Source organism: Rissa tridactyla, chromosome 3 (genome assembly GCF_028500815.1).
Source record: "Rissa tridactyla isolate bRisTri1 chromosome 3, bRisTri1.patW.cur.20221130, whole genome shotgun sequence".
Classification (NCBI taxonomy): Eukaryota; Metazoa; Chordata; class Aves; order Charadriiformes; family Laridae; genus Rissa; species Rissa tridactyla.
In genome coordinates, this window is record NC_071468.1 from 15,753,560 (window position 1) to 15,771,481 (window position 17,922).

Sequence of the window (17,922 nt, forward strand, 5' to 3'; positions counted from 1 at the left end):
CCTTCAATGCCCTGAGGCTGATACTGAGCCCTCAGAGGAAAATTTTGGGATAATACTCTTGTGCAATAAGTCTCCTGGTGTTTTCTTTCCTGCTGAGAATGCTTCCCTGGGATGGGCGGGGGCGAATCTGCCCTGCCCCTTGCTCATGGCCAGAGGCTGATACAGGAGAGCACCTTTCCGTGCAAGGGAAGGGCAGGGTTTGGCCCTGGGTGCGTGGGCTGGAAGGGGGCACAGGGGAAAGAAGGGAGCAGCAGTTGCCTTTGGGACATGGTGGGCAGAGGAGGTGAATAGGCGGCTCCAGGCTGAGAATGAGGATGGAGACCCTTTTCCGGCTGAGCTCTTGCTTTCCCAGGTGGCCTTCAGGATCCAGTTCTCATTTTAAAATGAAAATTTTCCTTTGCAAAAGGAGATAATGACACTCATTTAACTTTCTCGAGTAGCTTGAAACTGTTAGAAACAGTAGCTATTAACAAAATTAGCCTGCAAAAAGTAATACAAGTGATCCCTGGTGACCCAGTTGAAGCTTGGTCTGAGAGTTGCTCGCCATTGCCTGCAGCAAAGTCAGGGTGGGATGACATTCCCCAGCGCTGGGACATTTGTGAGGTCCTAGAACCAGCCCTGAAAACCCTCACCTGAATTTCCCAAGACACGCAGCTTGTGAGCCCTATCTGAGGCAGGACACGGTGCCAGAGGGGGAACCAGCTGATCCGAACCCTGCCCCGGTGACGCCAGTGCAAACTGGGATTGCTGGTGGGGCGGAGGTTGCAACAGCCCTTATCAGCCCCCCTCACATTTCTGCTGGGTGGAAGGCAGCCCCCTGGGGGCTCAGACACCTGTAAATATCGTGGCAGTTGTCAGCCCCGCAGCAGCAGCGCCTGGCTGGGCAAGGAAACTGTGGGAGGGGGGTAGTTATGGGAGCAGCAGTACGGATAGGCTGTTTGGCTTTCCTGAAGCCTAGATTGCCTTATCTGAAAGGCCATCTGTGGCTTTCATTTATTTTTAGGAGCACTTAGAAGTCCATCTCCTTTCTTGGATGCCTTGTGGAAAGCTGTGCTCTTTACATGTGGAATTAGTGCTGTGGCACTTCTCCAAACTGATATCTATCATCCCTTGGGGAGAGGGTGGGTTGATTTCCGAACTGAACGTCAGGGCTCACGTGACAGACGTATAGCAGCATAGCGCCCTTCCCCTACGCATCGTGCACATGCCACCAGAGCATCCTTGACGAAGCCTCCTGCCTGTGCTGCTACAGCCTGCTGCCTCGCGAGACACAGCCAAAAGCAGAGTGCCCGGCTGTCCTTGGTCCATTGGCAGGATGGCCGCTACAGCAGGGAGGTCTCCAGCGAGAAGGTTGTCCCTGGCCCCTGCCGATGCATGCTCTGCCAGCCATTAGCCTTGCTTTTATACCCTGAGGCAGCATGGTAGCTCCAGGGTGGTTTGAAGCTGGGTGCATTGGTTGCACCCCTTGCAAACAAAGTTTTTCCTGAAGGCCCTTCATGTGTTGCTTTTGTTATCACCTTTGTTAACACTTGAACAAAACACCAGCTGGAAGTTGGAAACACAATCTGGAAGTTGGAAGTGCACTATGTGGTTCATCCCAAACTGCACATCAGGTGGGGGTTTGGTGCTGGGCTCGCCTTGCCCAGCTCTCTGCAGCCTGGGCGCCTGGCTTTCCCCCAGGCTGGACTGGCCACTATGTCTGTAGCCAGCCTTCTGCTCAGGGGGATGCACATGGCCCCATCCCGGGGCACTTCCCTGGATGGGTCTCAAAGCCTTGCCAGGGCACATAAATCTCTGGGGCAGGCAATTTCATTGTCCTGTCTTCCTTCCCCAGCCTCTGCTCTGCTGCTTCTTCTTTACTTCATCTTCCCCAGCCCACAGGATGTCTTTTTGGCCTCCGTCCCTTTGCTCTATTGTGTGCAAACAAGCTGTCCGGAGCAGTGGGATGGAGCTCTGCATCAGAGCTGTGAGCATGAGCACGTGTGGTTTAAAATAGCCCCTGTATCCAGGAAGTGAGCTCTGCCTGCCCGACCCACGGCCGCTCCGGACAATGAAACGTCCTGATTTAAAAATCAGAGCCCCAGCAGGATTCGGGAAATGGGGAGCAACCTACAAAGCTGCCCAGAGGTTTGGCCAGGAGCCTCTGGGTCAGGGCTGCGTCCCATACCTGTGGCAGGATGAGCGTGGGTGTACCTCTGGGGAAGAGGTGGAGGAAAGCACGAGGCTACTCACTGCGTCTCGGTGCCAGGCTGCAGCCTTTGAGGGTTTGCTATCCGTTGGGTATCAAAGGACTAGTGAGGCAAGACAGCCATGGGGCTTGCTCCTTACCTCAGTGGCTTGTGGAGGACTTTGTGTGAAGGGGTTTTTGTGTCTGCTCCTGAGATGTCGTCTCCGTCTGCACTCAGTTGTGTCCTGCCACGGTTGTGCTCTGTTTTCCTCCCCAAGCAGGGGTGCAGCCCAAGGGACACAGCAGCAATGGGAAGCCATTTGGGCACAATGTAGCCAGAAACAGGTGGCCTCCAGCCGCTGGTGGGCATTGAGTGCCCAGTCCACAAGAGGTAGCTCATCCACATTGCTGGTGACCTCAGCAAGTAGGTGATGGTGGGGACTTGCCATTTGCATTAGGGGGCAAAGCAGTGGGGCAGTGGGATGGTTTGAGATGTGCAAGACAGAGCTGCTACCTCTTCTCACCCCTCCACTACAGACAGTTGCTTCAGCTGCCAGAAAAAGCTGGTTGCATCCTACTCAGGGACATGTGTGGCTGCTGAAACACCCGTCCTTGCCCCGGCTCCCTCCCTTCCCACCCAGCTCACCACTCTCCCTTCTTTTCAAGAAAGAGGACGGCACTGTGAACCGGGACTTCAAGAAGACACGGACAAAGGAACAAGTCATGGAGGCCTTCAGGGAGTTCACCAGAGGAAACCACAACGTTTTGGTGAGTGGGGGATGCTGGGGGGGGCTGCCGGGAGAGGGCTCCTCCTGCAGAGGCTGCCCTCAGCTGATCATCTTCCTGTCCTGAGGGGCTGCAGCCTGAACAATCTCTCTTAAAAAAGCATGAGAAATGGCAAAGAGAAATGCCACCCTGGCATAAGGGTCAGGGGAGAGCCACAGAGGGCTGGGAGGGGATGTGTTTGCTGCAGCAGCACTGGTCGAGACAGGTCTGAGTCTGCTGAGGATGCTCAAGGGTCAGCCCCAAAACTTGCTGCAGAGGCACAGCCACATTCTGTTCCCTCATTCTTGGGGCTGACGGCAGCCTCTGAGCCTGCTGTTTATCCCAGTATGTGATGGTGCGGGCAGTGGGGGCTCCCAGCCTGGCAGAGGGGGCCGCCCCACGCTCCGTCTCGCAGGATGGGTGGCCAAGGCATCCCCCTGCCTGTGCCAGGCACCCTTCACATGGGCAAGCTGCAGTTGGTATTTCCCAAGTTCCTCTATGTTGCCAGGAGAGTAAGAGATGTAGCTGTAAACAATTTACACCAACTTTGTCAAATATACTATTTGACAAAGTGCTCCCATTTCAAGCTGCACTATAACAAAGCCGACAAATGCCAGGCTCCAGCTGGAGTGGCCCGTGGCACTGCCTCCTTCAAACCAGCATGTTTGCTTTGACAAGACTTACCCAGGGATTATTCCTGGATCTGTAAATAAAATCACCTGGCTGCATTTTATCCCCAAAGAGCTTGGAGCATGCTCACATCATTGTGCCCTGGCTCTGGACGGGGCTCCTTGGCCAAACCATCGCAATACAGTGACCCCCCACATCCCCCCACGCAGTCAAAGTGTGAAAATTCAGCTGTGTTATTGTGCCCAGATACCTGCTGTGCCTGTTCCTGCGCTCAGTCCTTCTGTCTAAACCTCAAAATCAAATTTTCAAAGGGGCCCCCTGTGAACAGTTAGTCCCTTCCAACAATTTGTAGGGATGCTCAAACAGTCGTGTGGGTCTTGACCTGCATGCTGACTAGTGTGAAAGCCCTTCCACCCGTGGTACCAACTTTGCAGAAGCACTGATACGGACTTACAGAAGTGTCTCACGATGCTTGACTGACTGAGTTATAAAATGACAGATGAGGTGAAGGGTTGACCTATTAAAAAGAGCACAAGCGGGAGGAAAAAAAGCAGCCTGGCTGTGCATGTGCAGCAGCAGCTGCTGAATTGGCTGTTGCCTGCTCGGGAGCACCTGGATGCAGTGGGGAAAGTCTGCAGAAAGCACCAGTTCAGCAAAGGCAAATGCTCTCGCTCAGTTTTGGAAGTCGCAGGATGCCATAGAGGCCGAAAGAATAAGTGAGTCCCAAAAGAGAGTGTATGCCCTCCCAGGGGATAGGCCTGTGGGGAGGATGCTGAGTGCAGGGCAGCTGGGGAACACCCCCCATGCAAACATGGTATCATGGAGAGGATGCGGGGAGGGGTGACTTTCCTGTCTGCCTCATGCAGCAGTTTTTATGTAGGCTTCCCACAACGCTGACAGCTTGGTTTGGTTTTTTTTTTTTTGTAATTCCAGAACAGTTACCTTAACCGGTTGAAGGGTATCCGCGCTACCCTGGAGACATCCCCGTTCTTCAAATGCCATGAGGTAATACTCACGTTTAGATAGTTTTGCCTGTAAATGTGAATGGTTTAATCTTAGCTTGTCCAAGGAGAGAAGAGAAGTCAAAGTCAGAGGCTGTAAATTTCTACAACTTTGAATTTATTCTTATATCCATATTTTCATACCCATGTTTATCTAATACTATATCTAATACGGCTGATGACTGATATAATGTTCATGCATGTGACGTAGGTTCAAATCTACTGAAAACCAGTGTTCACACAGATACAAGGGATCTAGGAGGAATTTGGGATGCTTATGGGTTTGTATGACTGGGAAAAATCCTTAGTGTAAAAGTATAGGGGTTTTCTGGAGACAAATTCCTGTCTGAATGCACGTCATGTATCGTTTTGCTGACAGTTGCTCCATGTGATCAAACAAGGCTTCAACATAGCCATAAATTGCAGATATCCTAAAACTGCCTTTGCTGAGCTGGTTAGGGCACCACGGTAAGGACCCTTCCCTTGGAAGGACTTTCCTTCAGAAATGAGTGTCCACAAAATCAACATTTTCTGCAGGGAAAATTCAGTTCTGGTGGGAAAACAGAGAGGAAGCGCTACATTTCTTGGCCATTTCAACAGGAACTGGAATGCTCCATAATTTAATTAAATCATTTTATTGATTTAGCATTGGCAAAGAGTATTTGCTATTGCACCTACTTAACAAAATATGAGTGCGCGTGTCCTTGGCATGTGTTGTCTTTGGGCAAAAGAACCTCATAGGAGCCCCTGACTCCCAGGGAGCAGGAGCCACAGCACCAAGAGACCACTGTCCCTCGGCCAGAGCTGTGTGAGCCACCTCGGCCCCAGCTGCACATGGAGGGTCCTACTGGGAATCCTGCCTGCCAGGAGCCGGAGGCAGATGAGGCTGTGCCTCCTGATGGTAAGGCAATTGGAAGGGAAATGTCAAAACCGAGGGTTTCAGGTCAGTTCAAAAAGGGAGACAAAACGCCCCCTGAAACCAAATGCCAGGGTTTCATTTGAAAACACAGAAACAAAACAGCCTTTCAGGGAGGTTTTGAAAGGAGTTTCCACTCCTTAAAAATTAAAAAGCAGCAGCTTTGACTTTCCATCCTACTTTGAGACGAAGCTCAGCGGAAGGTCTGCCAAGCTCTGCGTGTCCCTCCATGGGGCCCTCGCTGGGCAGGGCTTCTCCAAGGAGCTGCAGGAGAATTCGGTGACCCAGGACAGGCAAGTGAAGAACGTCAGCAAAAGGCTTTTCCTTAATGTTAAAATGTTCTGTCCTGGCCAAGAGAGGGCTATAAGAGCTTGGAAGGAGAAGAGCTAAAGATAAGCATTTCTGGGAAATAATACATATCTCTGGACCTTGGACATTTTCCCAATGCACTGGAGGAGGAAGTCTCCTCAAAAATGTAAATTCATAATAGCTTTTGCAAACAGTACGTGCTTCCTGTTCAAAACCCTCGTCTAAAGGCATCCTCAAACTAAACCCTGCTGTTAGCACCGATGTAACCAAGTCCCCGGTAACATTTAGTACTGCCGTTTTGGAGGGCTGACACCAGCTGGATGCCCCTAGAGCTTCACTCCTCCACGGGTCTGCACAGCTTACGGGGCGCTCCTGGCTCTCAGCAGGCTGCGTCCTGTCTGCTAACAGCCATTGTACTCTCATCACCAAGGTCCCTATTTGTCATACAAGGGCAAACGAGTTTGTAATCCACCAATTCAGGCACATTGGATGTAATTTGGAGTGCAATCTTCATTTGGGACAGCTCTGAAGCACACCTGTTGGTGCTTTTCTGTAGTACCGCCTGCTAAAATCTAACGACTGGAGATTCAGATTTATCAGAAGAGTGTGATAGTGAATGGCCTGACACCGATACGTGTTCCCCAAATGCTGGGAAGCTACAGTGGAGCTGCTGCCGGGCAGCAGCCTGGCTGGGACTGCGAGAAGGGGTGGGCCAGGGGGCTGAGCTGCAGGTACCCACCCGCTCTGCTCTGTGGGTGGTGAGCATTGGGCTCCTGGGGTCTCACCCCGCTGCGATGGGCCTTGAGGCTTCTGCTGTCAGAGGCAGCACGCTTCACCTTCCCACATGGAGATGTGGCTTCCCCAGGCTTGTCCAGGCCAATACTTGCTGCAGGATTTTTCCCAAAGGCCAATCAAGATATGAAAGAGCCCTTCAAAGCAGATGCAGCTGAGCGATGCCCCATCCCTGGAAGTGTTCAAGGCCAGGCTGGATGAGGCTTTGAGCAGCCTGGTCTAGTGGGAGGTGTCCTTGCCCATGGCAGGGCGTTGGAACTTGATGATCTTTAAGGTCCCTTCCAACCCGAACCATTCTATGAATCTATGAACTCATGGAAACAGTAATTCATGTACATGCACCTCAGTAACTTTCATCCCCAGAGCACTGAGAAAGCCAGGAGGATGTTCTAGGGGAAATCTGGGTGCTGTTTCAGGCAGGAGACAACACATTGTAAGTAACTCATGCTTGGAGCGTACCTATCCCTGTGGTGATGTCTGCAGGGCTGGTGAGTGTGAATAGCACGAGCCAGTCACAAAGAGCCAGCCTTGGAAAAAATTCCCCATCTGAAGGCTGAGACAATTCATCTCACTCCTTCCCCGGCAACCTTGACTCAGTTTCCAAAATGACATCTCTATCTCTCATGCCCATGTTTTTCTGATCCTCCTCTTCTGCCAAGAGCTGGGATTTGTATGAATAAATCAGCTTGTCTGAATACCCGATTGGCATGTGCAAGCATGGCCAGCAACACATAGAGCTTGCTTTTGCGGATGCAAAAAACCCAGCATCATCTCTTGCAAATGCAGCCTGAGATAAGGTGTCAGAAAGCCCTGAAGCTGGCTGAGAATGAGCAATAAGAGCACCACTAACTGGCCTCTCCTCTCCACAGGTAATTGGGAGCTCCCTCCTCTTCATTCATGACAAGAAGGAACAGGCCAAAGTCTGGATGATTGACTTTGGGAAAACCACCCCGCTGCCAGAGGGACAAGTTCTCCAGCACAACGTGCCCTGGGTGGAAGGGAACAGAGAGGACGGCTACCTCTGGGGGCTGGACAACCTCATTCAGATCCTGACAGAGTTGTCCCAGAGCGAAGACTTGCATTAAAGCCGCGTGTCCGACTCTGCCACTACCCCCAACCTGCCCCCGACTGACTCTTCTGAACTGCACTACAAGACACTTTCCAGCCCTTGCCCTTCCCATTTGAAAGCTATACTCTCCCTATTTAATGTGTTTTTGTTGTGGTTTTTTTTTAGGCTGCCTTGGTTGTTGTTTTTTTTCAGGCTGCCTTGGTTGTTGTTTTTTTTTCCCTCTCCGTGTAAATAGAGAGCTAACCTGCCAGAACAAAAGCTGAACTTGAAACCTCACCTTCGCCGAGTCGGTGGGAGCATGTGGCTGCGCCGGCTGGGAGCAGCCCTGCAGGGGTTCGCTCAGGCAAGCACATGCTTTGCCTATCGCGCTTTTGTCTCTTGCGCAGCCTGATTTTAAGAGGGCCTGTAAGAGGGCTGGCGGAGGTAGGAGCTTCTCCCTGCGCTGGGATCAGTAGTTTCATGCCGAAAACACTCGATGGCCGTGCCCAGGACGCTCTGGCAGCCAGGGTGTGTGAGCAAGGCCTGGAAACAGTGAAGGATACTGGGGCAGGAGCCCTTTAATTGTCTTTGCCAGCACCTTTCAGCCTAGGGAACTGGCTGTGCCAAGTCCCTAAGAGATGCTAGAAGGGCAGATTTGGGTTTTCCTTTGTGTTCAAGACATGGAGGTTGCTCAGTTATTTTCAGGTGGCACTGGAGGATGAGGGTTTCCCTCCTGCTGCGGGGCCACATGGTTGGGCGCAGGTGTTTGCCATGGCCACCACCAGTGTCCCCTGTGGTGGGTGTGTTGGGTAACACTTCAAGCTCCTCTCTAGAGACACAGCTCCCCTGCTAGGAGCTACTTCCAGCCCTCCTTAGCTGGCATCCCCAGCCCTCCTTAGCTGGGGTCTCCAGACTTCCACAGGGAATAAAGAATTTGGGCAGGGCTGGGGAAGAGAAAAGTAGCTTATAAAGGACTACTATGAGACCTAAAGTAGCCATCCAGGTTGATCAGTCTTTTTTCAGCAGCAGCCGAGCACATGTGTAGGGGTAATGCCGCCAATGCCCGCACCTGGCCCAGGGTGACCTTTCTGCCTGGAGCATCTCCACAGTTTTTATCAGCAGCAGGCAAAGAGTTACAGCAGCAAAGCAGCTCTCAAGGCAGACTGGTTAGTTGTCCTCGGCAAAGCAGAGTTGGGGTCAGGCATCCCCGTTGCCTCCCCTTTTTTTCCGCAGAGCTGGCTGACTCGGCTGCTGCTCTCTAGCGCTGGCTTCCCAGCCTGCTTGGGCTGCGCGTAGGGCCTCCACGCTCCCGATCCTGCCTGCGAAAACACCCAGTTCCCTCTTTAGGGTGGAGGCTATTTTTTTAACTTCCTGGAACATTTGAACTCAGTGGCAGAGCTGGCTTGCTAAAGGTCAGCGATGGAGAGAGCGGCGGAGAGGGGAGGCTGCAGGGCACACCAGGGAGTCCCTTGCGTCAAGGACAGAAGGAGCATGAAGCGCTGGAGATGGTGCAGGAGCTTAACAGCCACAAATCCCTCACCCACTCTATCCCCCAAACCCACTGGCTCATCTCGCTCCCCGGGAGTGGTGCTCCAGAGCCCCTCTGCCATCATTCGGTAGGTCCAGCATCCTCGGTAGGGGAGGTCTTCTCCTGGCAGCAATAAGGTGGAGGAGTTGGTCGTCAAGCCATCTGCAGCCATGCCCCAGCCTCTTTCCTGAGGATTGGAAGCCTCCTAAGGTTTCTCTCAGTTCATATCTCACCAGACAGGTGTCTTTAGCTCATCTGATGACATGTAAATGGTTGCACTGTTTTAGCTCTTTGCCAGGCTTTCTAGAATAGCCCATGTGGAAGTGCCTTATAGACTTGCCTCTGTTCCATTAGTGTCATGGAAAAAAGGTTGGGGTTTTTTTAAGTTATATTTATTTTCATTCCATTTTAATTGCACAAAACACTAAAACTTAATGCATGGAATTTCTCTTTTTCTTTTTTTTTTTTTAAACTGTGTTTTTAGTTTTTAAACCATCCCTTTTCTAGCTTTGGAGAAAGGGTGTGAACAGATATGCATAGATATGTACCAGTTATCGCTGTACTTTAGCTTTGAGCTGCTCTTATATATGTATATCATTTTTTAAGCCTGTTTATAAACCAGATTTCTTGCTTCGTGGCTTCGGAAGAAGCAGATTGTTCCTCTCAGATGTCTTATGCCTTTCTGGAGGCTGGAACGGTTGCTGTGAGGGATTTTCTCCGCTCCCACCTCCCCTCTCGGTCATAGGGTAATACAGATTAAAAATCCGAACCGGTCATAAACACCAACGCACAGTGCCTGTAAAAAAAATCCTGTAACTTTGCAAATAAAGGCATATGGGAAGCATTCACCTGGTGTATGGTCCATGTCCGCCCCACGCAGCTTGTGGCAGCCTGGGAGTGACTCAGGAGCTGGCTTTTGTGTCCATGCTGATTTTGGGGGTGTCTGGCTGCAGCTTCATTTACCCCAGCACACGCCAGGGGCAGCATAAAAGAGCAGGAAAGGACCCTGTGCCGGGGACAGATCCTGAGAAAGGGGAACCGGCAGGGTGACAGCGGGGCCGGGGGTCCAGGCTGGGTGGGGGGCATCCCTGGGAGAGGCCTGATTTCCTCTGTCCCCCTTCTGCAGGGAAACCCACCAAAGGCAGCTCCACACCAGGATTTTTTTTGGTCTTTATGTTTTTCGCTACCGCTACGTTTAGGAGAAATCACACCATAGAGCCTGAAGGCAGTGCCAGACCCCCCTGGCTGGGTTTGCAAAAACAGGACAGCAGGAGCCTGTCCCAGGACAGACGTGGCCAAGAGGGACAGGTAAGGAAAGTCAGATTTAACACCCCACACCCAGACCCCCGGGAGCAGCCCAGCCTGGGGACCAGTCCCTGCAGCATCTCTACTGCTTGTCACAGCACCTCTAAAACAAACTGCAGGAGAAAGTCAGCGTGGACTTTGCTTGAAGACTAGAAAGCGCTTTCTACAAGAAAGAACTGGTGGTGATAGAGATATGAGGCTGCTATATGTGCACCTAGCGGTCTCTCGTGGGCTGTGAGAAAGACGTACATGTTTCCTGGCTGGCATGCACAATCCTGCAGTGTCGTTACCAATGTTTTACTTAAAGCTCCAGTTCCTGGGGGCCACTGAGTCTTGTCGGTACATGAGTCCTCTTCCTACCTGTGGAGGAAAACAAAAGCCTCCAGAACTCAAATAATGTGATGTTGTGGCAGAGAGGGGAAGGGCAAAAGTGGAGAAAGAAACTTCTCACGGTTGGGTGCTGGCGTCCGGTGACCCTGAGGTTTATGCAGTGGGTGGGAAGGGGCAGGCCCCAGTGACACAGAGCACAGCAAGAGCCCCACTTTCCCCCCAACCTGGCTTTGCTGCACCCCCAAAGCAAAGCCCCGGGCTCCCTGCTGCTTCAGGGATTAATAAAGTAAATGATTTATAAGCTCAATATAGAGAGGAGAGGCCAGCGCTTATATTAAGGCTACAAAGGAAAATTTAGATGCTGCTGAGACAAGGCATGGAGCCTCCCAGCACCTCCAGCAGGGGCACAGGCAGCCTGCTCAGGCTGTAGGTGGGGAGGGGGCAGCTAATTTTCTCCTTAATTATCTAATTAGGTGCCACTTGCAAGAATGAACCTCCTATAAATAAGGGGGTGCTGGGGGCCAGCTGGGAGTTGCAATCTCTAAAAATGTAGGACTTTGCTGTGGTGGTTGAGAAGGGGTTTGGGGTTCATGTGGTGTGAGTTGGTGGCATCAGCTGGTGTGGGGGGGGTCTCTGGGAAGCTCTTCAAGAGATGTTTTGCCCCTGCCATGGATGATGCAGGGCAGCACTACTGCCTGTCCCCCCCTGCCCCAAGAAAGGGCTGGAGGGAGTTGTGCTGCCTGAGCAGTGAGACCGCAAAAGGAGGGTCTCGATTGCTTAAATAAATTGCTGCCAACTAAATACTGCTGGCCATAAATTAAGGTGTGGGCACAATCTGGGTTGTGCCAGGGAGGGGGTCGGTTGGTTGGTTGGTTTTTTTTTTTAATGCTGCGGTGCAGAGCAATGAAACCCTACAGCTTTGGGGTTGGTACTGCCAGCCATGGGCTTTTCCCTCTGGAGAATCCTCCCTGGTGTCCCTGGGGCATGGTGAGTCTGGCAGCTTGGAGGCTGGAAGCAGCCCCTTTGGACTTTGTGCAGGGAGGGCCCTGTGTCCCCCTGAGCCGTGGGTTGTGGCTGGGGCGGAGGGGGGGAAGAGGGAGCGAGGGGGAGCTGCTGGGATGGGAAAGCCTTTGCATCTCCCCCCAAGGGTTTTGGGGCTGTGGTGGGGATGCCTTTGCAGGGGGGTGCCAGATAAGCCAAATAGCATCCTGGGGTGGGGGGAACTGAGCAGCCTGGGGATGCCCTTCGCCCGAGTCGCTCTCGCTCGGGCATGTGCTGAGAGCTCCAGGTCCCCGCTGGTTTGGAAATAATGTGCGTGCTGGTGCCCTGCTTGGGCGGGGGGGGCGGTGCGTGTGTCTCAGCATCCCCCCAGATTTCGGTGGAGAGGGCTCGTGTTGGGTTTTAACCCCCAAACGGGGCTGGGCTCGGGCTGCTCGCTTCCGCCGTACTTTAAAAATGTTCCCCCCCGGCTCCGTCCACCCACCCGTCCACCCTCCCTCTCTGCCGTCCGGCGTGGGGAGGACGCGGGTTGCCGGGAGCGGCGGGGCCGGGCCGGGTCTGGGCTCCCCGGCGCTTTCCCCCGGCGGCCGGGAGGTGGCAATGCTCCCTCGGCGACAGCGACAGGGCAGGCAAAGCCCGAAGCCCGGCCCGTCCGGGCGGTTCCCGCGGGTTTTCCCGCGGGAAGGGTGCCGGCGCCGGCGCGGCGAGTATCCCAGGGGTCGTCTGGGATGCTCTCCCCGTCCCTGCCTGGTCCCCGGGCGTCGCTGGTTTGGGACTTGCCCCTCCACCCCCTGACAGTTTTGAGGCTTGTTCTCTGGCGGTGCTTCCATTGGGAGCTGGCAGGGATCATTAAAAGGAATAAAACCCCTTCCCACCAAGCGGCTCCATCCCAGATCCCCACCGGCGTAGGAGGATGGAGAGCTTCTTGCAGCCCGCATCCCACTTCTGGGTAGAGACTCCGATTTCTGGGAGTGAGAGACCGGGGAATCGTGTCTCCCCTCATTGTGCCTGCCTGAGGCCGGAGCCCTGTGCCAGCCCCAGCCCCCCGCCACCCCGAGGGACAGTCCCAGCCACCCTGAGGGACCGCTTTCTGACTTACAGGCTCTCATCTCTTTTGGGTCTGCACTTTTTTCTCTTCCCCGGCCTTAAAAAAATACAGATTTATTCTTTGTTATTGTGATACGTTAAAAAATAAAATTAAAACCCCCTGCAAATGGGGAGAGCGGGCAGCACCCTGCTGTAGTATCTCTCGGTTTGGTTTGTGCTTTTCCTGCGTGGTTTTAAGTCCATGGAAGTGGTCACACTCCACTCTCACAAGCAGCATGAGATGGCTGTCCTGGGGCCTCAGGGACAGGCCTCATCATGCCCAGGACCCTGCTTCACCCACCCCCATGGTAGGACTTAAGGCTACCATCTCCTGCACCTCCGGCCCCTGACCCACCACCAGTGATGCTCTCCACCGAGGCACTGGAGCGCCACAAAGGTGGCTTTATGCGGAGATTCACTGCTCTGAGAGGTGCCCCAGGGACTGGTGTTACTCTTATACTGGCTGGTTTTCTCTTTCCACTTCTCTCCCCACCCTTAGGGGACCCATCTCGCGTGGCTCCAGCTCCTCTCCAAGAAAAAACTGTGCTTCCACCTGTGAGCAGCCAGAGAGCAGAGGAGAGCTGCTGTTGGTTCCACTTGGAACAGAAAGCCTGGGGAGGAGGTTCCCGAGCAAATCCCACCCAGGACAACACTGTAGGAAACTGTGGGAGATGCACTTCTTGGGCCCTGCCAGCTCATCCTGCTGCCAGCACTGGTCCGCTGCCTGCTCGGGGCCGGTGATCCCCGTTTACTGGGACTTTGTGCCTCCTGGCCCTTTTTTGATGTGTATAAGTAATAGTAATGTCAGTCCTGCAAGCTCTGGGGTCAGCTCCTTCCCCATTGCCCAACACGAGGGTGTTCAAACACGCTTTCCCTAATGTAAAAATCTTAAACTTGAAAATACCTGGACAAAGGAGCATGAAATAGGGACACAAAATGATTTACTAGAGCTGCTGACTAGAGCCAGAAAACAAAACCCAAGTACTTTGATTTCTAACAACTGCCCTCCCTGTCAGGAGGTGCTTTTGCTCCAAGATGTTTTATATGTTGCTTTCCATGACACGAATCTGGGGACTTCTCCTGCAGGGACACAGACGCACAGAGCTAGTTCTCTTGCAAAAGCGGGGTTTGGGTTGGATGAGGGACTGTGAGAAGAAAAGGCAACACAAGTCTGTAGCAGCAAGGCAGAGAGATGCTGCAGACGTGGTTCCCCTTTGTAAAGGTTCTGAGGCTAAAAAAAACATTTCCCACTGCAGCGCTGTCAGTGCAGTATCGTTTGTAAGTGCTAAATTCACACGTCATTTCTTTTCATGCCCCCAAAAAAGCAAGGGGAGAAGACAGTACCCCGGGGAAGGGCTGCACAGGCTGCTAACACCACGCGAAGGTGGGCAGCCCCTCACGATGGTTTGCCGTAGCTTCAGGTACAGCAGCTGCCCGTGTGCTCTGCTGGAAACCCACACTGGAAAAATCCCTCCCGTGGCTGTGAGCGGGATGCAGGGATGCCTGCTTTTACTCGGTGACATCCACGAGAGTTACATCAACGCGGTTGGAGAGGGGCACGGTGCTGCCTGCCTGCTGTGGCCGAGGCTTGGCTCATCCATCACAAGCTAGGCATGGGGCTGGTGCAAAATCCCCTAAATCCCCCAAATCCCCACCAGTGCCTGCCTCTCCGCAGGAGGCTTGTCCCTTCGGCCACGCTCCCATGCTCACGGCTCAGCTGGATTTACCCCCCGCCTTCTCCCAGCAGCAAGGTTCCCCAGTACCAAGTACCAGCCCTACTGTAATCAAACACACGGGAATGCTCGCCTTCCCTTTAAAAAGCATCTGTTGGGTCATTAGAAACAGTCTTTTTCTAAAATTAGACCTCCAGGAAATTGGTTTCCTAGAACAGACCTTTTGCATTTGGGGAAGAAGCAGAAGAGGCCCTTGGAGTCTCAGCCTTTAATTCCACTTTCTCCGGAGCTGGAGCGGCTCGTCGGGGTTGGAGGCATCAGCCCCTGGCAGCTTCCCACCTGCATCCCAGGATGGCTCCAGGCTCTTGGTGGGCGGCACGGCCCCGCACAACATCTCCAGGCACAGGCAGGAGCAGCGTCATACCTGGCATGCCCGTGAGCAAGCTGCCACCATGCTGGGCCCCACTGGGCCCAAATTTCAGGCTGCTCAGGTCACTTCTGACATTAAACATCTTCTATGGCGTTCAGAGCCATGTAGGCACCTTGGAGGGGCATCTGGCAGAGCCAGGCTGGCCGCATCCCTCCTGGGACATAAACACCTGGTAGTTTAAAGTGTTAATGTTTGGAATCATGTCTGGCAGTGAAGGAGAGTCAGCCTGTGTTGGTTTTTATGTGTGTTTCATGCACATGAAGGCAAACTCAGAAGTTGCTGCAGGCGGGCAGCAAACCTCCCCCCGATGGCAGCTGCTCGGTGTCAGCCAGTGATTGCCACCACCCAGGGCTACTGGTGGGAGCCAGAGCTCCCCATGCCGAGGGCTGGTGAAGAAATCCCTGCTACCACCAGCACTGCCCACAGGTTCCTGCTGCGGGGCATAGCATTCCATCTTTTCCCGGAGGGCTCAGCCTGGGGCCGGTTTGTCCCCCCACTTTGCCCACCTGGGCATGCCGGACGGAACGAGAAATGGGAGCAGGCTGAAACAGCGTGGCAGCCCAAGCCTCAATCCAAAGGTCCTTAGGGAGGTGGGGTGTGATGCCATTTTTTAGCGCATGGATGCTCCGGCTGCCACATCTTCGCTTCCTCCGGGGACGCAGTTAATGTGCCCTAGACGCAGGCATGCACCCCCGCTAGCCTTGCAGCTCACACCCTCTTCCACAGGGCTGCGATTTTCCTTTGCGAACAAGCTCCGAAGTAGCCTGTAATCGTAATATTAGCTTCTCATTAGCTACATTCATATCTGAATGTATATTTGGACTGCACTATTTGAAGATTTTGAGATAGTACATGTATACCTTGCAATAACCCTCCTTTGCATGGATATTATTTTTTTTTTAAATGGTTGCTCAGGCTAGTTTGAACAGAATATGATTGAAATTATGTTTTTCTAAATATGTGTCTCTAAATGATACGATATCCAGGCAGTGTATTTCCCTGTCTCTCCATTGCCACCAGTGAGAGCCGCCTGCAGCCAGACCCTGACTGCCCACCAGGGCGAGCTGCAAGCTGGGACTGACCCCATCCCTCCTGCCCAAGCTGCTCTTGCCCCCATGGGTGTAACTGCAGCCTGAAATCTCCCAGCTGGCCTCATGCAAAGCACACCTGGGCCCACTGACGGCTCTGGATCACGCATAAAGTCTCAGCTACTCCTCATTGGTGTGGTGGTGGTGTTGGTGTTATGGGCTGCAGCCCTGTGTGGTTCCCTGTGAGTGCTGCTGGATGTGTCCTGGTGGTGTGTGTCAGCCCCAAAGAGGTAAGCTTGGTTGCAGGGGGGAGTGAGGGGGCTGGGCTGTGTTTCTGCTGGGGGTGGAGGTGGAAAAAGCCTAGCTTGGGGGTCCTGCAAGTGCAAAGGTTGCGTAATTTCTCCTGCTGTGTGGTGGTTGCTGGAGAGGGAGTTTTCTTGGTACCTCGTTGTTGTGTTGCACTGGGGTGGGCGCATGGAGGACCTACAGTGGGAGCTGTAACTGTGCTGTGAGGGCATCTGGGCTCTTGGGGGGTGAGCCAGTTTGCACCTGAAATCAGGCTGAGATGTGCTTGGTGGTCGTATGCTGCCCCTGGGGCTTCATGGTGTGGAGGAGGTGGGTGGCCAGCCAGGAGATTGACCCAGGGATGTGGTGTGGGGCTTGGAGTGGGGTGGCTGTGGGCTTTGGCTCTGTTCTGGCTTCTGCCCACCCATAGGATGCTGGAGAAGGGCAGAGCAGGACTGTGTTGGGCATTTACAGCTCTACAGGGGCTCAAGGTTGGCTGGCTGCTGTCTCCTGGCAAGGGCCAGCATACTGTGGGGTAAGCACCCCAGGAACCTGCTGGTCACCCCATTGCCCAGGTTTCTGGGTGGTGGTGCTGGCTGGCTTCAAGGCTGCTCACAGCATGGGGAGCTGCTGCCCATTTGAGGAGCCAGCAGAACCTGCAGGCTGTGCTCATCAGCTCTTACCTGTCTTTGAACCCCCTGAAAAACTCCCAGATTTCTGCCTGCTGATGCCTCCCTGGGCATCCCACCCTGGGACGTGGGGGTCAACAGCCTGCGGGGCTGAAAAGCTGCTGGCATGTTTGTTCCTCCAGGTGAGGGAAAGACCTGTTCTCATGATGGTGCTTGGATGAGGATAAGGCATAAAGGCTTTCCCGTTGGCTTCACTAAGCTCCTCCCGTTTCCCCTTCCGCTCTGAAATGGTTGCATTACCAGGGCTTTAAGGAAATCTCTTCAAGATAATTATCCCAGATCTCTCTAGTGGATTTGCCAAGTGATGATGTGTCTACATGGGTGTATTAATAGTATCATAATATTATATATCAGTTTTCATCCCAAAGCACTTCACATGCTGAGGGGCGAAGCCTAAATAGAAAGATGTGGCAAGTGAAATGGAGCTTTCTGCCTCACCTACTAGATCCCTCAAAGCCATGGGGGTGTGAGAAGACCCCCTTCTCGCTGGTCTGTCATCAAATCTGAATTTGGCCCCCTGAGTCCTGTTGAAGCTCCCCAGGCTGGACTCGCTGATCCATGGGCCCTGCCCTGTGGCTGGGCAGGGCTGTTCTGCGCTGGTCCCTGCTGGGCTCCCTGCCTCTGGCATTCCCGCTGCAGCTGATGGCCTGGCCCAGCTGCAAACAGCTGTCTGCAGCCTTCCCCCTTCCCTGATCTTCTCGTCAAAGACAAGTTGCTTGGGACCCACCCATGCAAGTGCCACCGCTTGTGAGGAAGTGGGATCTGTGCTGTCTCCTTCCTGATGGCTGCATCCCCCAGCCTTGCTGGGTGGGTGCCCTCTCCCAATTCTCTGGGGTCACGCTTGGCTTTGGTGTCTCACCACTCCTCCTGCGTGAGCCCATGCGAACAGGAGGAACGTTGTGCTGTGCAGGCAATTCAGAGAGAGGGATAAGCACAATTTA

At 53.5% G+C, this 17,922-nt stretch overlaps 1 protein-coding gene across 1 annotated transcript in view; it reads left to right on the top strand.

Moving 5' to 3' along the window:
* Positions 1 to 10,000, top strand: part of ITPKB (inositol-trisphosphate 3-kinase B) — a 70,787-nt gene extending 60,787 nt beyond the window's left edge. The window contains exons 6-8 of the mRNA XM_054195267.1: positions 2,834 to 2,935; positions 4,496 to 4,567; positions 7,450 to 10,000. Of these exons, the coding sequence (XP_054051242.1) occupies positions 2,834 to 2,935; positions 4,496 to 4,567; positions 7,450 to 7,665 (390 nt within the window). The 3' untranslated portion in view covers positions 7,666 to 10,000. The remainder of the gene's footprint in view (positions 1 to 2,833; positions 2,936 to 4,495; positions 4,568 to 7,449) is intronic.
* Positions 10,001 to 17,922: the final 7,922 nt, after the last annotated feature.